Consider the following 26296-nt stretch of genomic DNA (forward strand, 5'->3'; position numbering starts at 1 on the left):
GTGATGGGTAAACTGATGGGACTGAAGACTGATAAAATCCCCAGGGCCTGATGGTCTGCATCCCAGGATAATTAAAGAAGTGGCTCTAGAAATCGTGGACGCATTTTGCAATGTCCTATAGATCCAGGACCAGTTCCTGTGGATTGGAGTTTAGCTAATGTTATCCCACTTTTTAAAAAGGGCGGGAGAGAAAACAGGGAATCACAGAGCAGTTAGCCTGACATTGGTGGTGGGGAAGATGCTGGAGTCAATCATAAAAGATGAAATAGCGGCTCATTGGGATAGCTGTAACAGGATCGGCCCGAGACAGCACAGATTTACGAAGGGGAAATCATGCTTGATGAATCTTTTGCAATTTTTTGAGGATGTAAATAGGAAAATGGACAAGGGAGAGCCAGTGGATGTAGTGTACCTGGACTTTCAGAAAGCATTTGATAAGGTCCCACATAGATTAGTGGGCAAAATTAGGGCACATGGTATTTGGGATAGAGTGCTGACATGAATAGAGGGGACAGTAAACAAAGTGTAGGGATTAACCGGTCCCATTCAGAATGGCAGGCAGTGACTAGTGGGGTACCCCTAGGCTCGGTGCAGGGACCGCAGTTATTTACAATATATATTCATGATTTAGATGAAGGGATTACAAGTAACATTAGCAAATTTGCAGATGACACAAAGCTGGGTGGCAGTGTGAACTGTGAGGAGGATGCTATGAGAATGCAGGGTGACTTGGACAGGTTGGGTGAGTGTGCGGATGCATTTTAATGTGGATAAATGTGGGATTATCCACTTTGGTAGCAAAAACAGGTAGGTGGATTATTATCTAAATGGAGTCAAGTTGGGAAAAGGGATCTGGGGGTCCCTACTGAGACCACACCTGCAGTATTGTGTGCAGTTTTGGTCCCCTAATTTGAAGGGCATTCTTGCTATTGTGGGAGTGTAGCATAGGTTCACAAGGTTAATTCCCGGGATGGCGGGACTGTCGTATGCTGAGAGAATGGAGTTACTGGGCATATACACTCTGGAATTTTGAATAATAAGAGGGGATCTTATTGGAACATATAAAATTATTAAGGGTTTCGACACTAGAGGCAGGAAACATTTTCCCGATGTTGGTGGAGTCTAGAACCAGGGGGCATCAGTTTAAGAATAAGGGGTAAGCCATTTAGAACGGAGATGAGGAACACTTTTTCAGTTGTGAGTCTGTGGAATTCTCTGCCTCAGAGGGCAGTGGAGGCCGGTTCGCTGGATACTTTCAAGAGAGAGCTAAATAGGGCTCTTAAAGATGGCGGAGTCAGGGGATATGGGGAGAAGGCAGGAACGGGGTGCTGATTGTAGATGATCAACCATGATCACATTGAATGGTGGTGTTGGCTCGAAGGGCCGAATGGCCTACTCCTGCATCTTTTGTTCATTGTCTATGTTGCTGGAATAGAACATTTTACTCCCAAGGAATCAAATGATTTTTCCTAATGCGTCAGTAGACTTCCCATTATTCTCAAATAAATTCTCGTTCTGTTGTTGGTACATACTGTATGTCAATTAAAAACTCTTGACTTTACTCTTGACATTCATAAGCAAGCCAAGAAATCATTTCATTTTTCCAATTACTTCCTCTAAATTGGCATATACATTCCATCCCAGGTCAGTATCCTTGTAAATAGATCTTGCGTACTGCATCACTAAAATCCTATGAAAAAGACCGGGATAAGAAAGTGTGTGGAAGGTGACCCATATCTGAATGCTAGACAATGATCTCAGGCATTGCTGCTTGAAAATGAAATTAATCAGATCACTTTGGGTGTTTTATATCTGTGGCACATGATCTCTATTTTATTTGAATAATTCATTTCAAACAATACTTTGTGACAATTAATTTATAGGGAAATAGTTCATCTGAATTAGTGATGACTTTTGGTTATATTAATATATTAGCAATACAACAAGATTTAAATTTTTTTTTTAATAAATTAAATAATATATAAATAAGTGTGAACTGCGAAGAGGATGCTAGGAGGTTGCAGGGTGAATTGGGCAGGTTGAGTGAGTGGGCAGATGCAGTATAATGTAGATAAATGTGAGGTTACCTACTTTGGCAGCAAGGACAAGGAGGCAAATTATTATCTCAATGGTGTCAGATTAAGAAAAAGGGAAGTGCAACGAGACTTGGGTGTCCTTGTACACCAGTCACTGAAAGTAAACATGCAGGCTCAGCAGGCAGTGAAGAAAGCTAATGGAATGTTGCCCTTCATAACAAGAGGATTTAAGTATACTGTAGGAGTAAAAAGATCCTTCTGCAGTTGTACAGGGCCCTGGTGAGACCACATCTGGAGTATTGTGTGCAGTTTTGGTCTCCTAATTTGAGGGTGGACATCCTTGCTATTGATTGAGTGCAGCTTAGGTTCACGAGGTAAATTCCTGGGATGGCAGGACTGTCATATGCGGAAAGATTGAAAAGACTGGGCTTGTATTCACTGGAATTTAGGATGAGAGGGGATCTTATAGAAAATTATAAAAGGACAGGACAAGCTAGATGCAGGAAATATGTTCCCAATGATGGGGGAGTACAGAACTAGGGGCCACAGTTTAAGAATAAAGAGGATGCCATTTAAAATTGAGATGAGAAAAAACTTTTTAACCCAGAGCTTTGTGAATTTGTGGAATTCTCTGCCACAGAAGGGAGTAGAGGCCAATTTACTGGATGAATTTAAAAGAGAGCTAGATAGAGCTCTAGGGGCTAGCGGAATTAAGTGGTATGGCGAGAAGGCAGGCACGGGTTACTGATTGTGGATGATCAGCCATGATTACATTGAATGGCGGTGCAGGCTCAAAGGGCCAAATGTCCTCCCCCTGCACCTATTTTCTATGTTTCTATGTTTCTACGTTACAGTAAAATAATTGACTTTTTTTTCAATAAAAATACTTTCCTAATGCACAAAAATACACACCTTTTCTGGATCTAACATAAAATCTGGATCCAACAAGCCTTCAGCATTTTCATGACTACGGTCAACTTCATACATGTTGTATGTTGGATTTCCAATTTCCACGCCTCCATTTGACAGTGGATGCCTTCGGACTGTTTTCACACTAAAAAGAGATTTCAAAATAGAAAGCTGAGTGAAAATACTTTTAAGTCCCAGTAGAAATTCATCAATTGAACGTTTATGGGAGCAAGTATAGAAATAAGAAGCTGATATCTGTCCGTTATGACATTATACTGAGGTTAGAGTATTCATTGACAACAAATGTTATACAGACCATACTGATGAATGGTCTGCTTTCATCTTTGGGAAATCAAGGTAAAGCAATCACTAATGGGCCTGCCCCCACTTAGGCGGCTTTTTAGGCGACTGCGCCACATGGTCACCACATGTTCGTAGGTGGTGGCCGGGGAGTCGCCTTCATGGTTGTGAGGAGTTCCCACATTTTGGGAACTAGTCGTGGCCTCATTATGGTCACCGCAAATTTTTCAACATGTTGAAAAATAAGCGGCGACTAGAATGAAGCCGCCATGGAGAGTAACGAGAATTCTTGTGCTGTAGGTGAGTCGCCAGGAGGTCCTAATGGGTTGCCTAATTCGAAGGTTCTCTAATTTTCTTGTAGGTTGTAGCCGGCGGTGACCGGTGAATTTCATTGGCTCATTGGGGTAAAAAAAGTAAGCAGTAGTTTTCAGAACCAAGGATAACCGACCGGTAATGTTAAATGTCTGCCGAAGTGGGACTGGCCCATAACAGACTGGATTAGATACAAGTTAACAATATTTCTTCTGTCACAAAAGCATATCGCGGCACCAACCTCAGTTGATTACAGTTTGCTTCAGTTTTCCATTTCCTGAACCTAGATTTTGATCGTTTTGTTGATATTATCAATTTAATGCCACAATATGATGTACTAGAAACATTTTCTATCATACTGGAGGTAGACCAAAACAGTCAAAATTAAGTTTTACTTCAGGTGCTTTAGGCAAGCAGTGAAACCTTTTATTACTCATTATTATTTTATAGCTAGATTAGTGTTAAAATCACTGACCGTTGTTTTCTTTTGCAAATGATTATTCCAACAATGATTGCAAGAATCAAAAGGGCCAAGATAACAACTGGAATAATAAAAGTGATGTTTCCTGTCAAAGAAAAAGAAATATATAACACAATTTGCTAGATCGTTTTCATCAGATGCAAGGTAAATGCTCAATAACATGTTCTTGGCCAAACTGAGTAAATACATGTTAGGCTGACCATTGGATTTAAATCATTGGCACTGTGGACATTATTGTACAAAATATGATACGAATAGAAAAAGGTTATTTTTGTTTGGGCACACAAAAAATCAGTTTTATTCAGAGCAATAAGTTTAGATGAGATTTAATATAGGTGAAAGATGGATTGGACACATTAGGTTATGTTTCTTGCTGGCATGTTTGAGTTTTTTTCAAATGTCAGACGCACATTAAATGATCAACCAAATGTATGAGCCCATTTCCACTTACAACCAACATAAATTGTAACTCAAAAGTTGCAGCCTATGAAAATTGTGGAATAGCCTCAGTACATTCGGAAAAGAAAATTACAAAGTTTTTGTTTTTCTTGCAAATTAAAAGTTCTGAATTACTGAATTATAGATTGAATGGTCAACTTCAGAACAAATGGGATGCCATTCAAATAGAATGCTGGTATATGCATGTGTAACAGATAAGTAAGACATGCGAGCACAGAACTTAATGACGTCATTGTGTTTAAGCAATATATAGAGTTTATAGAGTGAAAGGACGTGGAAACAGGCCCTTTCACCCAACTTGCCCCATTTACACTAGTCCCACCTGACTGCATTTGGCCCATATCCCTCTTAACCTGTCCTATCCATGTACCTGTCTAAATGTTTCATAAAGGTTGCGATAGTACCCGCCTCAACTACCCACTCTGTCAGCTCGTTCCATACACCCACCGCCTTTTGTGTGAACAAGTTATCCCTCGGGTTGCTATGAAATTCCCCCTCCCCACCCCACCTTAAATTGGGTTTTTTTTTATTCCCCTCCTTTCGGCAAGAGACTATGTGCGTCTACCCGATCTATTCCTCTCATGATTGTGTACACTATATATTGATTTAATATACTGTTCGTCCAGAAACAAAGAGAATACATTTGTTGTTCTAAGGATTTAGTGCCAAAACTGGAGAGGCTTAAACTATACACATAGCAGAGAAAAAAAGGCAATGAAGCAACTGTGTTATGGGATGTAATACTTAAAATAACTGATATAAGCTGAAATTAAATACACCATGGACCAGACCCAAGGAGACGACAAAGAAATTTAAAACCGATATTATGCAACATTTCTTCACTCCAAGCATGCTTGGAATAATCTACATGATAAAGTTGAAATCAAAGAACTTTGTGGTAACCATACAAATTGGAAGTAGGACACAAAAACGGACACTATTGATGGACTGACCATAACATTCGTGACCTTGATGCCTTTTCATTCAGATCAAGCACGGCAGCCTCCTTAACCATTACCAAGACTTATTTTGTTGCCCTATAAATACTTACACTATAGGCATTTTCTAATTGAATATTCGAAAAAATTAAATCATTGTTTAATGTCAGTTCTCAGTTAATGCAAAGTGAAAAATATAATAGGATTAGGATAATATGAATTTCTATTACCACACAATTAATGTGGTTCAGCCAATCATTTGAATCAAATCTTCTAATTTGTCATATGGAAAAAAAATGGGGATTTAACAGGCATATTATACCAGTATAATATGTATTATACCAGTATAATATGTAGGTAGAGTGAACAAGTATATGAACCAGTATTCATTATTGCATTTTTTTTTAACCTGATGGCATCTGCCAAAATTAAAGAAATATAATTTCTCATCAGACCTAAGACTGTATCGTTGTTAGATTAGGATCATTCTAGACAAATATTTATAAACAAATGAAATGTCCTTTTTTGAAGAGCTTCAAATGGGAGTTTAAAAACAATTCAAGTGCAAGCTTATAGTTCAACATTGAGGCCGGGTCTTTGCAGTCTCTCAAAACATATGTAAAAAAAGTCTGATATGTGATATTTCCACACTGTTTCAATAGAGAACTTCTAAATCCCTTCTAACAGCTAAATGCCTTGAGGCCAACTGACTTACAATGGCAATTGCATTCTTCTGAGCACCTGTTCATGTCAAGTTGTAACAATCAATAGGAATTGATCAGAGAATTACAAATCAATTAGTGCAGATCACAATTCTACATTAATTTATTGCCTTGTCACTGAAAGTAGAAACAAACAATCAGATTGAGCTCAAGGCTACCAGCCAGAATTGCCAAATTGTAAACCTATTGATCTAACTCTGTCACATGTAGGAGAAACATTTGTCAATTGTAAGTTGCTTCAACGTTTTAAAATCTTCGTGAAAGGCAAAAACCTATTTATCCCGAAAGGTGCCCTCAAGTTGATATAGAAACCAATGTATCATAGTAAAACAACCTTCAACAACATCAATGCATGCATTTAAAATACTCACTCCCTCTGGTATTCTCAGTTTTACTGCTCTTGGGAGCTGGTCTTTCACATTGTGTACCAGACCATTCATCTGAACACCTGAAATAAACCAATTAATAATACAACATTAATATACTATTGGTAATGACAATCTCCAAATGAGAGTACAAACAGACATTAGCACGAGTAAACAGCACTTAGCAGCATGCATTAAGGAACCAAAGGCAAACTGAAAAAAAAAAAAAAAGTTTTGCTTTGAGAAGATGATTACATCTGCATCAGCTTGCCATGCATAAAAGCAAATAGTTTACAATGCTATTCAAACATGATATAAAAGCACAAAGCTTCTGCTGGAATTCAACATTTTACAGCAAAGAACAATTTTTGGCATAAGGTCAAGACCTACTTGCACTGAGGCTCATTATGTGCAGTTAAAGTGCAAACCCCTCCATTTTGGCAGTAGTAATCACAAAGGTTAATTTTCTGGTCACATCGATCACTTTTAAACCCCACTGTGCATCTGCAGAGTTACAGAATATAAGTGGTATTAAAATACTGACTTTTACTAATAATGTAGGTCTATTGACATTTTTGTGTTACATCTGCATCAGTTTATTTTAAGAACAAAGATGAAGATGTTACAAGCAGCAGCTTTGGTCTGTCCAATAACCTAATTAATTGATGACCCCTTATACAGCAGCAAGACATTAATTATGCTCAGAGGAAAATCACTTTAGAGATTACATCAATCACATTTCATGTTATTATTACACGAGGATATGGTTAGTGTATATTAGATTAAGTTTATTTAAATGTTCCAAATATTTGTATGAACCATTATATTTTTCTGCAAGTTGTTGCCACTAGCCTCAGAGTCTCAAGTCTGAGAAAACAAGACATAGCAAAGGGTTTAATAACCTGATCAGGATTATGCGCTGCCTTCTAGAATATGTAGCTGCTTAAATATGTTAGTGGAAGCTGTTAGTTACCACATAGATACAGCCAAGGCTTTCACATTAAAAAGTAGGGATTGTAAAGTGGCCTGGAGTGCTGCCATTGTCAAAGTCAAAGTCAAGTTTATTTGTCACATACACATACGAGATGTGCAGGAAAAAAAAAAGTTCTGTTATCATGCGGGCACAGGGAGTAGGTACAAATTCGACACAGACAGCACCCTATATATCAAAAAGTTGCATTTCAGGTTCCTTTTAAATATTTTCCATCTTATCTTTAACATATGTCCTTTAGTTATTCATTCACTATCACTTACCCAGGGAAAAATATCCTGTGCATTAACCTTGTCTAGTCCCTTCATGATATTACACACCTCTCTACCAGATCATACGTCAGCCTCCTGACCCCTATAGCTCAAGTTTTTGAGTCTTGGCAACATCCTCGTAATTGTTCTCTGCACTCTTTTCAACTTTGTGACATATTTCCGTTAGCAGGGTGACACCCCAACATCATATAGGGCAGTCACAGTGGCGCAGTGGTAGAGTTGCTGCCTTACAGCGAATGCAGTGCCGGAGTTCCGGGTTCGGTCCCGACTATGGGTTCTGTCTGTACGGAGTGTGTACATTCTCCCTGTGACCTGCGTGTGTTTTCTCCGAGATCTTCAGTTTCCTCCCAAACTCCAAAGACGTACAGGTTTGTCGGTTAATTGGCTTGGTAAATGTAAAAATTGTCCCTAGCGGGTGTAGGATTGTGTTAATGTGCGGGGATTGCAGGTCGGCGCGGACCTGGTGGGCCGAAGGGCCTGTTTCCACGCTGTATCTCTAAACTAAATTAAATAAACTAAATATACAACTATAACATAATGTCTAACATCTATTCTAGATAGATGGGACGTCTGATAAGGTCCATGATGCTCCTCTCATCAACCTACTTGGTTACTTCTTAAAAAAACTCAATTCAATTTGTGTGACATTATCACCCATGCACAAAACCATGCTAACTATCCTTAATCAACTCTTGCCTATCCAAATCCGTATCTATCCCTCAGAATCCTTTCCAGTACCTTCAGCACCACAGATGCTAGGCTCACAGGTCTATAGTTTTCAGTTTTTTTTCCTTGCAGCACTTCCTAAGCATTAGACACCCTCTGGTCTCCCAGCACCTCACCCAAGTCCAATGATGACACTATCTCAACTAATTTCTCATACATCTCATTCAATTTCTTCTCCAGCCTTTCCAGTGTTGTTGGATATATCTGAACAGGCTTGGAAGATTGATCTACACCTTTGAACGTGCAGTACCTCCTCCACAGTAATGCAGATATCAAAATTATCTTTCCCTGTTCTGCATGTCTTTCTCCCAAGTTAAAACAGAAGAGACATATTCATTGAGTACTTTGCCCATCCCCTGCATAGATAACCACTTTGGTTTCTGAGGGGCACTATTTTCTCCTTAGTTGATTAGTCCCCCCCTTAATAAACATAAAATCTTGATGGATTTTTCTTAATTTTATTTTGTGAGCTATCTTGTGTCTCATTTTTACTCGATATCCTTCATCAGACTTCGACCCAAAATGTTGCATGTGCATTTCCTTCACAGATGCTGCTTGACCCATGGGGTTCCTTCAGCAGTTTGTTTTTTGCTCAAGATTCCAGCATCTGCAGATTCTTGTGACTCCAAAAGGGAAGACTGTTTTGAAGAGAAAGGGCCACAGGAGATTGCTGCACTCTTCACCTACTTATGTTGCTGTTGGTCATTCACCTCCTTTCTGCCTTTACTTTAGGTGTGACCACTTTGTTATATCTCATTTCTATGATGCTCTTATAAACCCCAAAACCCTTCCCACAAGTGCAGACCTCAGGGATGCTAGGAATTTACCAAACTTCTCACATCCTGAAGGAGGAGCTAATTAGTGTCCTAATTGGCACCACTATTGCACTATGACCAGAGAAGAATTTTAAAAGTGACTTTGCCTTATCTTGCTGTCAATCTTTGCTTACCCTCCTTACCAAAGCCTCTTGAACTGAAGCCTCCACATTTATCCTCAAACAGAGCACTTAAGGGGCTGTATCACTTGGGTGACCTAATCCGCGTATTCTGGCGAGTTTGCCCTCGACTCATACTCGCAGCATGGTCGACACGAGGTCTTTGTAACTCTCCTTCATGCTCGAGAGTAGTTCCCGTGTGCTCGAGGCCTCAGCTAGGTCGCGGCGTTATGTTTATGTTGAAAAAGGCCCGTGAGTAAAAATCGATACTTTTTTTACTCGTAGGTTAGGTCGTAGTAGGTCAGCATGTTAATCGAGGTAGTCGAAGGTAATCGTAGATAGTCTTCATCATAGTCGAAGGAGATCGAAGGAGGTAGTCTTCACTCTCCACTATTCGGTGTCCAATTTTCCCGAAGTTAGTCATAGCTAGTCGAAGCAAGTCTTCAACATAGTCGAAGCTAGTCTTCAACATAGTCGAAGGAGGTCTTCAACACGACAATTTTTCAAATTCTCCTAAACTCGCCAATTAGGTCGTCCAAGTGGGACAGCCCTTTTAGCCTCTTGAACCAAAGCGTCTACACTTAAACACGACTCCTTGAGTTGAAGTCTTCAGATTTATCCTTAACCACAATACTTAGTCTTTTGAGCCAAAGCTTCTACACAGCTCCAGAGATAGCATTTAACCTCGCGAGCCAAACCCTCTACACTCATCCTCAAACATAACACTTCGCCTCAACTCACAGCCTCTGAGCCCGAATGACCACTCCTGCCTTTCTTTCATACGTTATTTGGAGAGGCCACTCTGGGACACTATCAACTGCTTTCCAAATCTCCTGCCCTGCTCCTCCTCTCAGCTGCTCACTCAGCAGTGAAAGTTCTACTACCTATCTTAAAACATACAAGCTAAACCAATGGTTAAAGTTAAGCCACTCACAACCAAATTTTAAAGCAATTGCTGATTTTCATCCTTAAGTTTTAAAAAGCATGGACATTTTTCAAAATTTACAAATCACCTGCAGATAGATGGCATAATATAGATTGTATTGGATAACACAGAAAAATCAGCAAAGGAATCACACTACTAGTGCCTGTAAATTGAAATACAGGCAAGCTAGCAACATCACATGTCAATTATCAGTGAATAAATTCTTCAGCAGCTGGAAAGTTGCATTACTTGAATGTGAAATCACAGGCCAACAAATACTCACTGTCATGGCCATTCCACTAAAATTCAATTGCCCGTGACTCATGACTCAATTATTGCCCGCATATGTGAAACAGCATACAAAAAACAAAACAAAAATATTTATAAACTGTCATAAACAATATCTATAAATAAATGAAATCATATGTGTCCAAAAAGGAGCAGGAAGAAGCCAAAGCTTATTAATTCCCACCCCTTATTCAACTGCTTGTAATTATCTTATACAAATTTAGCAGCTATATGTACACCATATGTACACCAGCCACTATATGTACACCAAATTATTTACATTTGAACACTAATCAAATATTTACAAAGCCATACAAAAAAGAAAAAAAGAAAAAGAAAAGAAAAAACCCCACATATACTATACAGTATCTTAGTCATATTTACAACCCATCACTCTATAATCACCCTTCCCGATACAATCAGTATAACAAATATCACAATCACCTATCCTCATCCCAATATCCTTTTAAACAAGTGTTTTTGTACATATTTTTAAACTGGACCAAGTGCAGACCCGTTGGGTCTGTTTCCCCAACGGCGTTTGGGGGGGGGGGGGGTGGGAGAGAGAGAGGGGAAAGAATGGGGAGGGAGAGTGGAGGGGTAGGGGGAGTGGTGGAAGAGGGACAGAGGGGTAGGGGGATGGGGAGAGAGATGTGGGGGAGGGAGGGGGGGGTGGGGGGGAAGGGGAGAGGGGGGGGGGGGGAGAGGGGAAAGAATGGGGAGGGAGAGTGGAGGGGGAAGGGGGGGGGGAGAAGTGGAAGAGTGGGGAGGGAGGGGTAGGGGGAGTGGTGGAAGAGGGACAGAGGGGTAGGGTGAAGGGGATGGGGGGAGAGGGAAGGGGTTGGGGGAGAGAGGGATGGGTGGGAGAGGGAGAGGGGTGATGAGAGGGAAACATAGAAACATAAGATTCTATAAGATCCCCCCTCAATCTTGTAAATTCTAGCGAGTACAAACCGAGTCTATCCAGTCTTTCTTCATATGAAAGTCCTGACATCCCAGGAATCAGTCTGGTTAACCTTCTCTGTACTCCCTCTATGGAAAGAATGTCTTTGGGCATTGGGCATTGTGACATCACACGATGGAACGTTCACCTGGGGCTGGGGCTGGTGCAAAGGCATATGTAAATGGATCCATTCCGATTGGACATCTGCGAGCATTGGGCATTGTGACATCACACGATGGAACGAATCAAAAGGCAGAAAGGCAGCCGGACGGACGGCGGACAGCAGCCACAGAGTTTTAAATATAGATAGATTATGCTTGTGCTAAGTTGTATCTCCTGTTCCAGACCATTCCACAAATTCACACCACAGATTGCTATGCACATACTATGCACATATTATAAGCAGGTACATCATGGCCAGCATGGGTGGGATAGGGTGAAGCGTGTGCATCCATGCTGTAAGACTCTATGACAACTATCCAATGCTGTCATAAACAAATGCATCTGCAAATGTAGATTGATGAAGTCAGATTCAACTGGGTTGGTTAGCTTACCACCTGCCATAGGGTCATTCTGGCAGTTGTGTCCCTTAGAATTTATCCCAAGATATCAAAAGTGACAGGCATTGAAGTCTATAACACAGAGGACATTTTGTGCCAGTACTACTCTTGTGGTTTCTTCCAAATGTTGTTCAACGTGAAAGGGTACTAATTCATCAGTTGAGGGAGGATTGCATATCAGGGGGAGGTATTTTTGCCTGCGTTTGACCTGCAGTCAGGAGATTTCACTGGAGGTTGGAGTCAACATTAAGTACTCTCTCTATCATTTTCTGTCATCCATATGCTACCTGGACTGTCAACTCTTGTGGGTCTCTTCTGCCAGTGACTTACTCTTACTCAGGCATTGTGATGAAATGGTAGAGATGGAAGACGAGTCTCGCCTGGCTTTCTAACAGGGGTATTCCTTCTATGACTTCCTGGTTTACTCTTCCACCTCCAACAGCCACTTCTCTCTCATGGCACCTTCCCCTGCAACCATGGGTGAGGCACGACTGTCTCTTTAACAATTGTCCTTTTCATCATCCAGGGGCTCAACTGATCTTTTCACTTGAAGCAGACATTCAATAGCCCTTCTTACAATCTATGTTATTGTATTTGGTGCTCACAATGTAAATTCCTTACAATAGAGAAACCAAACACACACTAAATGATAGACACATAATGGTGGAGTGGCTCAACGGGTCAGGCAGCATCTCCGGAAAAAAGGAATAGGTGACGTTTCTTTTCTCCAGAGATGCTGCCTGACCCACTGAGTGAACTCAATCATGTTGTGCCTATCTTTGGTATAAACCAGCATCTGTTGCTTGTTACACAGAGTGACCCTATGTAGAACACCTTTGTTCAGTCAACAATGTTGACTATGAGATTCCAGTCACCTGGCACTTTATCTCTGCATCCAACTCCCTCTCTGATCTCTCTACCTTCAACATCTTACTTTGTTCCAACAATGCCCAAGGTAAATAACACAAGCAACAGGAACTTTAATCTGAATATGTTGTGGCCCTTGGAACTTAGTAAGAAACTCAATAATCTGATGTCACACTTCTTCTCTTCAAAGATGTGGCTGCAGCTTTCTTTTCAAACATGTTTCCTTTATATCTTCTGTGTGTAAAATGCTAGTTTTTATGACAGATTTGTGATCTGAAACATCCATTCTGTTTCTCTCACTAGTATATGATGCATGGCCTGCTGAGTGATTCCAGCATTCTCTGTCTATGATACAAAATGAATTTTACATTTTTCAGATGGAAAATTAAAGGGCCTGTCCCACTGCGAGGACCTAATTTGAGAGTTTAGAAGAGTTTAGGAGTGTTAAAAAAAAAAAAAAAGTGTCATGGTCTTGTTGTATCGCCAAAGTAGAACACCTCCTATGTCCTCCTTCGACTATGTAGAGAACCTCCTACGAATATGTAGAAGACTTCCTTCGATCTCCTTCGACTATGTTGAAGACTAGCTTCGGGAAAATTGGACACCGAATAGTGGAGAGTGAAGACGACTACCCTCGACTATACTAACATCATGTATGACTACCTTCGATTATCTAGTACCTTTGATTACCTACGAATAACATGCCGACCTACTATGACCTACTTCGAATAAACCTAAGATTAAAAAAAATATCAAAAAATTTTCAGCATGCTTAAAGATACTCCTCGACCAAACTGATGCCTCGAGTTTGCGGGAACTTCTCTTGAGCATGAAGGAGAGTTGCATAGACCTCCTACGACCATGCTGCGAGTTTGAGTCGAGCGCAAACTCTTCTAAACTCGCAAATTATGTCCCCGCAGTGGGACAGGCCCTTAACGCCCTATCTGTCCATTAAATAGATAAAAACACGTCTCACAATCCTACTGAGGAAGAGAAGTCTACTGGTATTTCAACCCAACATTTATCCTGTAAGCAGTGCCATCAAAACTATATTAAGTGATCAATTGTCTTAATTCTATCTATTACACCTTGATATGAACATATTGGCTGTTGTGTTTGCCTAGTTTACTATTGTGGTAGAATTTCAAAAACAGTTCATTGATAGAGTGGTCGTTTAAAACGTCCAGGGGCTGAAGAGTTTCTTTATGACTGTAAGATCTTTTTTAGAGCCCTATACTAAAACCCATAATTACGAAGAGAATCACAAAGTTTAAACTCAAATGGTAAAAACAGTGAACAGAAAAATTTCATTTGCTACCAATAAATAATTTAGAATGGCAGTGTTTCAGAATATGCAAAATACTGAGATAAAAGCCAAACATAAACTAGAAACCAATCCTATAACAAGTAATATTATGTGCTATTTGATACAAAGATCACACTTAATTGCAGGGAAATTGAAGTCTCTTCTGTCTAGAAGTGAAAATGATTAAATAAACTAAAAAAAAGCTAAGCTTGGAACTATTACACAGTTCCAAATTCAATTCAATTTTATTAATATTTCCCATATTGTATGTTAACAAAACAGAGGAAAAAAAATCTCGGGCAAAAGGTATAAGCAGATTGCATGGATTCCTCCCCCACAGCGACAAAGGAAAATTATTGTCTGTAAACTGATGGGATGCAAATCAATCATAGCTTTCAAAAGGGAATTGAAATGCTTCTCTTATAGTACAAACAAACAATTCAAATTAGGGCAGGAATGGGTAGTTTAGCCTCCGACACCACCATTCAATAAGATAACTGCTGATTCGATTCAATCCTGCACTCTGTGTTCCCATAAATCTCCAACATTTCACCCCTTGCTTACCATATCTATAAATTTGTATCTATAAATGCCTTAAATAATCAGCTTCATGAACTTATCCAAGAAAATAAATTACCTCAACTCTGTCAAAGGAGTGATTCTTTCTTTCAGGTTTATATTCAGGTTGGTTTATTGTCCAGGAGAGAACTGCAGATACACAAAATTGCTGGAGAAACTCAGCGGGTGCAGCAGCATCTATGGAGCGAAGGAAATAGGCGACGTTTCGGGCCGAAACCCTTCTTCAGACCGACGTTTCGGGCCGAAACCCTTCTTCAGACCTCCAGAGAACTGCAGATGCTGGTTTACACTGAAGGTAGACACAAAATGCTGGAGAAACTCAGCGGCATAGGCAGCATCTGAAGAAGGGACTCGATCCGAAACATCACCCATTCCTTCTATCCATAGATGCTGCCTGTCTCACTGAGTTTCTCCAGCTGCTTGTGTCTACCTTTAGTTTATTGTCCAATACACTAGGGAGCAATTAATTTTTTTTGTTCACATGAACCTCAAAAAATAAATAGTATATGTACAAAAATGATAAATGCAACCATAAATGCAGGTGCAAACAGCTTAATAAGCCAGATTAAAGTGCAGTCAGTAGTGCAAAATATTATTTGAAGTTCAAAAAATAAATAACTAAAAGAGGTAGAGCTTAAGAGTAAGAGTACGTGGAAGCATCTACTGGAAGGGAATGTTGAAAGAGTTCAGCAGTCTAATAAATGTAGGGATGAAGCCATTGTTAAAGGTTGGATATCTGAGCTTTCAAGGGATTACCGCTTTGTGACAGGCTTCCTTGATAATGCTTCAAGTCTTCCTGATGCCATGCAGCTTAATGGTGCACTGGATGGAAGGAAGTGATGAGCCTGTGATAGACTGACCTGTGTTCACCACTCTCTGAAGGTTCGTGGGATCAGGAGAGGAGCAGTTGCCACTCCAGGCTGAGATTATCCAATCAGAACACTTTCTAAAGCACATTGGTAGAGGTTCTGGAGAATATTCATGGAAAAGCTGGCCTTAGATGACCAAGCGCAAGTTCAATTCCATTTTGAAAGCTATAATTGATTCACATCCCACCAGTTCGGCCCATTGGTTGCTGTGTCTACACTTGACCTCGTGGATATACAGGAGGTCACTTCGGGAACACCGGATGCAGTAGAGGAGGTTAGAGGAGGTGCATGTGAACCTCCATCTGACCTGGAAAGATGGCTGGGGTCCTTGAATGAAGTCGAGGGTTGAGATATTAGGAAAGGTGTTGCATCTCCTGCGGTTGCAGGGGAAAGTATCTTGGATGGGGCTGGTTTGGGTGGGAATGGATGAGTGAACCAAAGAGTTGTGGAGGGAGTAATCTTTGTGGAAGATGGAAAGGGGTGGAGTTGGAAAGATGTGATAAGTGGTGGGATCATGTTGGAGGTGATGGAAATGTCGCGGGATGAGAGAGCAGAACTCTTGGGACACAGGGAGACGTGGGTGAGGGATTCATGCATGACACCAATTCCCCCCATCCAGGGACCCCAGCAAACCTCCCAGGTAAGACAGAGGTTCACATGCACCTACTCTAACCTCATCTACTGTATACGGTGTTCCTGATGTGGCCTCCTGTACATCGGCGAGACCAAGTGTAGACCCGGCGACTTCTTGGTTCTTGGTTCTTGGTCCTCCAAAATATTCCAACTGGAATTTAAACTGGAGGTGGTGAAGGGAGGGATTAAGCTAGAAAGGGTTATTGGGAAGAAAGTGCTACTTTAAATTTAGTTGCATCTGGTTGGGTAACTATAGTTTGGTAGAGATTATTCCATGCTTTAATTGTGCGTGGGAAGAACGAATTGCTGTACACATCTGTCTTTGTAGCTGAGATCATAAATTGGATCGACTGCTTTCCTGAACACTTGTGCTCAATCCCCCAAGGCCAACTGGTTCTCTCAGTTACTTTTCTAACCACTTTAACTCTGCTTTTCATTCCCATACTGACTTTTCTGAGCTCCACCATTCCCAGAGTAAGACCACATGTAAATTGGAAGAACAGCACTTCAAATTTTGCTTGGGTAGCTATGAACGTTGAATTCTCTGGTTTCAGATAACTTTCACAAACACCTCCCCCTCTCCTTTCTTCCCCAACCAACAGTATCCCCCTTACTTTTTCCACCCACTCCCTTCCCCTCAAACTTGGCACCTGTTTCTCCCTCCCTCCCCCCCCACCCTTTTGCTTCCTCCTTCACTAAATGGCTGTTAACTAGCTTAACAGTTCACAACTGGGCAACACACTTGGATTCACACTTGTCTTTATCCAGCAATCTATCAGGGAACCTCCACGCCTGAGGTCATCTGCAGCTAACCCTGATTTGTCATGCTTTTTCTCCCCACTCTCTTACAACAGTCTGAAAAGGGTCCCAACCCAAAAAGCACATCCATTTTCTCCAGAGATGTTGCCCGATCTTTGATTACCCCAGCATCTTGTGTCTATCTTTGGTATAAACCAGCACATGCAGTTCCTTTTTTAAAATTAAATCCTAACATTCTATTGTCTATTATTTAAGTTCCTGGGAACCATCATCTCCAAGGACCTTAAGTGGGGGGCTACCATCGACTGCAGTCAAAAAGGCACAACAGAGGATGTACTTCCTGCGGATGTACTTCCTGAGGAACCACAATCTACCACAGGCAATGATGGTCCAATTCTATACAGCCATCGTAGAGTCTGTCCTCACCTTCTCCATCAAGATCTGGTTTGGCTCAGACACCAAGCACGACATCCGGAAGCTGCAGCGTATCGTCCGATCAGCTGAGAAGGTTATTGGCTGCAACCTTCCATCCATTGACGAACTGTACACTGCAAGGGCCAGGAAGCGAGTGGGTAAGACCATCTCTGACCCCTCTCATCATGGCCACAAATTCTTTGAATCACTTCCCTCTGGAAGGCGACTCCGGACTGTCACAGCTGCCACAGCCAGACGTAAAAACAGCTTTTCCCACGAGTAGTAGCTCTACTCAATAACCAAAAATCTGTAACCCCCTTTTGCTCTGGTATTTCATTTAATTCACATGCTTAATCAATAATGTTTCATTGTTAATGTTTAATGTTTTATGTATGATTCTTAAATGTCACTGTATGTCATGTTGTCACTTGCGGGCAGAGCATCAAGGCAAATTCCTTGTATGGAAATACTTGGCCAATAACTCATTCATTCATTCGTTCATTCATACATGAACTATGGGTAAGAAACAGGGGAATGGGACTGATGAGATTAACATGCTTGAAGAACAGTTTCACTGGGTTAAACTGCTTCTTTCTACACCAAAACATTGTAACAATTCCATGCTAATTAATATATGCATTTCTAATGAAATTGGAACATTTTATATTTGGAACATATTAATGCATGTACTTGAAATTTTTAGGTAGATAAAGATTTTGGTAGTTGAAGAAAATGAAAGAAAACTAACAAATCTCATCAATATAACTTGAAAATTTACCAGAAATTAGTTTAGTGAGCAGATATTCAAAGACTGTTGCATTCATTTTCTCCTTCAAATTAGGTTTAAAAATATTTTCATGATTTAATTTATCTGCTATTGCTTGTATATGCAAAATAACTATCGTGGTGAAGTGTTGATTTCAAAAATGTATTGCAATTATGCTTATGTGTGACCTTTTGTTCCATTTGAATGATTGTTTATTAAAATTAGTTATTTAGAAAACACTTCTCCTCTATCTATGCCCAGCAGTCTTAACTACAATTAATTTGCTGCATTGAAACTTAAAATAAATATTTTTTTGAATCAGAGGAATTTAAGGGCTCCAATGAAGAGGCAAGAACATGACATTCTTGTTTAATGCGGGTGTCAGAGGTAATGGGGAAAAGTTTGGAGAATTGGGTTAGGAGGGAGAGATAGATTAGCCGTGATTGAATGGAGTAGTAGACTTGATGGTCCGAATGGCCTCCTATCATTTATGATCCTATGAAGTTTAGTTTAGTTCCAAGATACAGCACGGAAACAGGCCATTCGGCCCACTGGGTCTGTGCCAACCAGCGATCCCCGAACATTAACATTATCTACACCAGCGTTTCTTAACCGCTAGGGTTCCGCGAGAGGTCGCTAGGGGTTCCGAGAGAATAAGAATGCCGTTTATTGTCATTTGAACATAAGTTCAAACAAAATTACGTTTCTGCAGTCATAACAACAAACAACAAAAAAAACACACACAATCACACAATTCCACACAAACATCCATCACAGTGAATCCCTAAACACCTCCCCATCGTGATGGAAGGCAAAAGTCTTATCTCTTTCCTGTTCTTGTTCTTCTCCCTCAGTCAAGCAGTCAAACTGCTGCATCGAGCTGATCGAGGTTCTTGATATTAGATGTTGGAGCCCCCCCGGCGGGCAATGGTAAGTCGTTTAAGCCGCGCTGGGTGATGTAAGGCCCCCACTCCGGGTCGAGTTAAACCCGGAGCTCCGAAAAGCGGTCTCCCACCAGGGACCCGCGAGCTCCCGATGTTACCGTCCATAGGGCCTGCAGCCAGAACCACCGAAGTCGGGTCGCAGCTGCGCGCCGCCACAGCGCTCCGCATTCCGAAGTCTGCCAGCCCAGCGGTGGTGAGTCCGCAGGCTCTGAGACTGGAGCCCCAGGTTGGAGGCCGCCGATGTTAGGCCCAATGACATCGGAGTCTCGACAAGGAAAAAGTAAGGTCCCCGTACAGGGAAGAGATTACCCCCGAGCTCCCGATGTCACCGTCCACCGGGCCTGCAGCTGGAGCCTCTAAAGCTCCAAAGTCGGGTCGCAGCCACGCGCCACCACAGCTCTCCACACTCCGAAGCCAGCCAGCCCCACGATGGTGAGTCCGCAGGCTCCGCGACTGGAGCCCCCAGGTCATTCCGGTTGGAGGCCGCTCCACGGTGCTAGGCCCCAACGACAACTGAGACCCGACAGGGAAAAGGTCAGGTCCCCCGTACAGGGAAGAGATTTAAAAGTTTCCGCCACCCCACCCCCCCACATATACACAGCTAAAAATAATATATAAACTACAACCAAAAACATGCACTAACAGTACAAAAAGAAGAAAAAAAACAGACAGACTGCAGAGGCTGCTGCCGCAAGGTGCTGCCACTTCACAAATAGTGATTAACTAGACCAGGGGTGTCAAACTACCAACCTGCCCTACAAATCGGGACGCGAAATGATTTCCCCAATGTCATAGTGGGCTGCAGCTGTCCCCGGTGGCCTGATCGCGCTGCAGATGGCCCCAGTCCAGGCACTCCCTGAGCGCTGCTCGTGCGAGTGACCTGCCTCCCTAATCAGCCGCATGCTCCTTATATGGCGTGAGAGGTCGCGGCTATGCGCTGCCAGCTTTGTGATGACTCCATGAATTACACCCAACCCGACCAATCGAACTGCAGATGCCTGCTCGGGGGCATGGGGGGGGGGGAAGAGGGAGGAGGCGGGACCGAATGCGGCGAGAGCCAGACAAACATGCGCGCGTTCATGCGTGCACAACTGATCTGGCCCACATGAAGTCGCATTTTGCCCAATCCTGCCCGTGACCTAAAATTCAGTTTGACACCCCTGAACGAGACCAAGCGTGGTCCCGTTGGGTCCCCCTTGCCAATGCAATATTCCCCCAGTATCTCTCACCTATACACATCGCTGGATGTTAAAATGGCGATCCCGGCCCAGTAATCCTCCCCCAACTGCACAGACGCAGCTGAAGGATCCCGGTTGAGACACCAGAGATCGCCATTGTGACGCGAGTCAAAATGGCGATCTCAAAATGGCGGCCGGCTCGGCAACCCCCAACTGAGACATGAAAATTATTACAAGCGTTCCACAAGGGTAAAAAGATTGAGAAACGCTGATCTACACACACTAGGGACAATTTTTACAATTACCAAGCAAATTAACCTACAAATCTGTACATCTTTGGAGTGAGGGAGGAAACTGAAGATCTCGGAGAAAACCCATGCAGGTCACGGGGAGAAAATAAAAACTCCAGTCAGCACCCGCGGTCGGGATCGAGCCTGGGTCTCTGACGCTGCATTTGCTGTAAGGCAGCAACTCTCACCATGACCGATGTTATGTCAGATCAACCACTATCTTTTAGAATGGTAGAGTACGATTAAGGGCCATATAACCTACTTGTGCTCTTATTTCCCATGTTTTTATTAACTGGTATCAAAACCATTAACTGGTATCAAAACCAGTTCAACTGATTGCAACAGTTGTTTGGCATATTATAAAAAATGCATTAATTCTGCTCACATCCACTTAAAGCACCAGCACTACCCATATCCACCCACCGATCACTTGTCAACTAAGATAAACCCCCACTGGGATATGAATAATGGCCAAGGACTCAAGTCCTACATATCATGTGAATTATGAAGTCCATCTTAAGGCATTTTTTAACAAAATTGGAATCCCATTTAAATTATCAGACTGCTGCTACATGTAGGATTTACTTCAGTAGAATCACTGTGCTGTAATTCCTCAGGGAAGTATTTCAGATTGAAGCAGAAGGAAATAACAATGCAAGCAATGCTCTTTTTGGGCCACAGGTGGATGTGGCTCTGACTAGAGGGGAAGAATCAAATGGAGTGGAAAGTGCGTTGTATGTCTATAAGCTTTTACATCCACCTTTGTTTCTCCGTTGTGGTTGAAGCTATGGATTCCATTCTGAGATGAGGATATCATGAGCAATCATAATTTATTATATCATTAAATCCACTGGAAGCAGTCCCATTACATAAAGGGAGCACTGAACCATTGGGCTTATGCTTTATGAATATGAAATCCATTTGGTTATAGCCTTGTGGCTCATTCTTTTCCATCATTTATTGTATATTTTACTGTCTTTCCCAGTGGAAAAGATAATTTACTTTTTCACTGAAAAATGTGGATTAGCATTTAATTCCTTTTCCTCTGTCACTCTGCATGAATGATGTGCAAACGTTTATTGCAAAGAGAAACAAATTTTAATTTACCGTTTGTGATTTTGCAATAAAGACGGTGTTAACCATTAAAAAAATAAAATGACAATAGTGACACTGAAGTTTTATCAAATGTTATCTAGGAATCAATATTACAACATATGTGCTAGAATAATTTATCTTTAAAAATGTTAATAAAATATAACATGAACTAATCAAAATCCTGTGACGTAATTTGTCTTATTAGATCCTTCTTTTCCATCATTTATTGTATATTTTGTGGCAATTTTGTCTATTATGAATGAACCACATGGAACCAAATTCACTACAATGTGCAGCCATAATTAAGAACACAAATGATTGGTGATAACTTTCTATCCTGCACTGTATCTAGTTTTCTGGAATGGTTCTCTGAGGTTAGAGCCATTTAGTTATTCCAAGCTAAGGTTTCTTCTGTAAGAGATTTTGGGAGTTTCTTTTTTATTTGCCGAGGAAGGGACTTGGCATAGAAACTGAACAGTTCACCTGACATGACTGCTGAGTTTCTCCAGCATTTTTGTCTACCTTCGATTTTCCAGCATCTGCAGTTCCTTCTTAAACAAGACGGTACTTGACATTTTAGTAGGCTTAAAGGAGAATATATCCTCTCTAAATGGCTGGGATTTATCCCAGATTGTTGCGTGAGGCAAGGGAAGCGATTGTTGGGGATCTGGATGTGATTATTAAATCTTCATTGGACACAACTGAAGTTCAAAATGACTGGAGGACAGTAAAATAGATCATCCTTTTCAAGAAGAGCAACAGGGTAAGGCATGGTAACTATAGACCTGTGAAACTAACATCATGTAGATACTGGAAAACATTCAGATAAGAAGATTAATCATCAACTGGATGAACCAAAGATAGACAGCATGGCTGAACCCATCTGATTAATTTGATTTAATTATTTGAAGAGGTAATGGCATATATCGGTGAGGCAAGAACTTTAGTAAATCATTGACAGGGTATCATATGAAAGTTTAGGGCCCAAGGGATCCAGGGCAAGTTGGCAAATCTATGGATCTGGAAAATTGCATGAATCTTTTCGCCATATCAGAGGTAGATAAAGCAAGTGGTCATAGATTTAGGAGAAGGGGGAAGAAATTTAGAGCAGATAGGAGGAGGATCTTCTTCATCTAGGGTATGGACCTGGAATGGACCAAGTACCTGGAATGCTCTTCCTAAGAGAATAGATGATGGGTCGCTGATAGCATTTAAGAAGAGTCTGGAAAATATGTGAATTGCTTAGGCATAGATGGCAATGGACCAAATGCTGGGTGATTGGGTTAATCTAGATGTAAAAGGGGCAAAAACGGAAAGGAAGGGTAGTAAAAATCATCTGAAAGTGCTTTATCTAAATGCACGGAGTATTCGAAATAAGATAGATGAATTAACGGTGCAATTAAGTATATATGGTTATGATATCGTGGCCATTACGGAGACATGGCTGCAAGGGGATCAGGACTGGGAGTTAAATATAGAGGGGTACTCGACAATTAGAAAAGATAGACAGGAAAGAAAGGGAGGAGGGGTGGCCCTTTTAATAAGGGAGGGAATAACGGCAATAGAGAGGAAGGATATTGCGTTGAAGGATCAGGATAGTGAAACAGCTTGGGTACAGATAGAGAATAACAAGGGGAAAAAAACACTAGTGGGTGTAATTTATAGACCTCCAAATAGCTGTGACGCTGTTAGTCAGAACATAAATCTGCAAATAGTTGACGCATGTAAAAAGGGAACTGCTGTAATCATGGGGGGCTTCAATTTTCATATTAATTGGGCAAACCAAACTGGGCAGGGTAGACTAGAGGAAGAGTTTATAGAATGTATTAGAGACGGGTTCCTAGAACAGTATGTCACAGAACTGACAAGGGGGGAGGCAATCTTGGATCTGGTCCTGTGTAATGAAGCAGGATTGATTAAAAATGTCATAGTTAGGGACTCGTTGGGAACAAGTGACCACAATATGGTCGAATTCCATATTCAAATAGAAGGGGAGCAGGTTGAAACTCAGGCTAGGGTGCTTAGTCTAAATAAGGGGGATTATGAAGGTATGAGGACTGAGCTGATCAAAGTTGACTGGGATAGCAGACTCAAGAATAAGACGGTACATGAGCAGTGGTGTACGTTTAAGGATCTACTGTATAACCTTCAAGAAAAATTTATTCCTATGAAGAAAAAAAGGGGTAAGGGTAAGAACAGTCAGCCATGGCTCAGTAAAACTATAAAGGATAGTATTCGGCTGAAGGCAAGGGCATATAAGGTAGCCAGAGATAGTGGGAGGGTAGAGGATTGGGAAGCATTTAAAGGTCAGCAAAGAATAACTAAGAGATTAATTAAGACGGGGAAAATAGACTATGAAAGGAATTTAGCGAACAACATAAAAACTAATAGTAAGAGTTTTTATAGCTATATAAAAAGAAAAAGGGTGGCTAAGGTGAACGTTGGTCCATTGGAGGGTGAGACTGGAGAGTTGTTGGTGGGGAACATGGAAATGGCAAAGGCATTAAACGAGTATTTTGTATCAGTCTTCACCATAGAAGACACAAAAAATATTCCAACGCTGGATAAACAGGGGGCGGTAGGAATGGAGGAGCTAAATACTATTAAGATCACCAAGGAGGTGGTATTAGGGAAATTAATGAGACTGAAGGAGGATAAATCCCCTGGGCCTGATGGATTACATCCAAGGGTCTTGAGGGAGATAGCGGTGGGGATTGTGGATGCATTGGTGATAATTTTCCAAAACTCCCTGGAGGCAGGAACGGTCCCAGTGGATTGGAAAATGGCCAATGTAACACCTATATTTAAAAAAGGAAGTAGACAGAAGGCGGGTAACTATAGACCGGTTAGTCTAACATCGGTGGTGGGTAAAATGTTAGAGACAATTATTAAAGAAACACTAACGGGGCACTTGGATAAACATGACTTCATCGGACAGAACCAGCATGGTTTTGTGAAGGGGAAATCCTGTTTAACGAATCTGCTCGAATTCTTTGAGGAAGTAACAACCCGGGTGGATAAAGGGGAACCGGTGGATGTGGTATACTTGGACTTCCAAAAGGCTTTTGACAAGGTGCCACATAAGAGACTATTGCTAAAAATAAAAAATTATGGGATTGGGGGTAATATATTAGCATGGGTAGAGGATTGGCTGACAAATAGGAAGCAGAGAGTGGGGATAAATGGTTCATACTCGGGATGGCAACCGGTAACTAGCGGGGTTCCGCAAGGGTCGGTGCTGGGACCCCAGTTGTTCACAATTTATATAAATGATTTGGAGGAGGGAACCAAGTGTAATATATCAAAATTTGCGGACGATACAAAAATGGGAGGAAAAGTTGGGGATGAGGAGGATAGGAAGAGTCTGCAAATGGATATAGATAAGCTAGGTGAGTGGGCAACAACTTGGCAGATGAAATTTAATACTAATAAATGTGAAGTCATTCACTTTGGGAAAAAAAATGATAGGGCAAGTTATTTTCTAAATGAGGAGGAGCTGCGTTGTAATGCAATGCAAAGGGATCTAGGGGTATTAGTACATGAATCACTAAAGGTCAGTATGCAGGTGCAGCAAGCAATCAGGAAGGCCAATGGAGTTTTGGCCTTTATTGCTAGGGGGATTGAGTATAAAAACACGGAGGTCTTGCTGCAGCTGTACACAGTATTAGTGAGACCACATTTGGAATACTGTGTACAGTTCTGGGGTCCATACTTAAGGAAGGATGTACTAGCCCTGGAGGCAGTGCAGCGAAGGTTTACAAGATTAATTCCTGCAATGAGGGGATTGACATATGAGGAAACGTTAAGTAAGCTGGAGCTCTACTCTTTGGAGTTTAGGAGAATGAGAGGCGATCTCATTGAAACATATAAGATCGTGAGGGGCCTTGATCGGGTGGATGCACCGAGGATGTTCCCAATGATCGGGGAAACTAGAACTAGGGGACATAGTTGCAGAATAAGGGGGGGCTCTTTTAAAACTGAGATGAGGAAGAACTTCTTCACCAAGAGGGTGGTTAATTTATGGAATTCACTGCCCCAGGGAGCAGTGGAAGCAGAAACGTTAAATATATTTAAGTCTAGAATAGATGGGTTTTTTAAGCTGCCGAGGGGATAAGGGGCTACGGGGAGAGGGCAGGGATATGGACCTAGGTATGTTTAGTATAGTAAGACCTGAGTGATCTCCTGGACAAGTGTCGATCGCCTGGATTGGGGTCGGAGAGGAATTTCCCGGATTTTTTTTCCCGAATTGGACCTGGGTTTTTATCCGGTTTTTTGCCTCCCCCAGGAGATCACGCGGTTCTTGGGGTGGAGAGGGGTGATAGCGGTATGAAGGGGAGGGTAGTGTCTTGTGTTCTGTGTCTTGTGTCTACTGTTTGTGGGTAAGTGTGTCTGTTTAGTGTTCAGCCATGAGCGAATGGTGGTGCGGGCTCGACGG

General features: G+C 41.5%; 1 protein-coding gene across 1 annotated transcript in view; it reads right to left on the minus strand.

Moving 5' to 3' along the window:
* Positions 1–26296, minus strand: part of lrp1b (LDL receptor related protein 1B) — a 1292371-nt gene that overhangs the window by 3088 nt on the left and 1262987 nt on the right. Inside the window, exons 85-88 of the mRNA XM_033023505.1 lie at positions 6913–7026; positions 6529–6605; positions 4033–4123; positions 2949–3090 (exon numbers count right to left, since the gene is read on the minus strand). Coding sequence (XP_032879396.1) covers positions 2949–3090; positions 4033–4123; positions 6529–6605; positions 6913–7026 — 424 coding nt within the window. The remainder of the gene's footprint in view (positions 1–2948; positions 3091–4032; positions 4124–6528; positions 6606–6912; positions 7027–26296) is intronic.

The sequence above is a fragment of the Amblyraja radiata genome, chromosome 7 (assembly GCF_010909765.2).
Source record: "Amblyraja radiata isolate CabotCenter1 chromosome 7, sAmbRad1.1.pri, whole genome shotgun sequence".
Classification (NCBI taxonomy): domain Eukaryota; kingdom Metazoa; phylum Chordata; class Chondrichthyes; order Rajiformes; family Rajidae; genus Amblyraja; species Amblyraja radiata.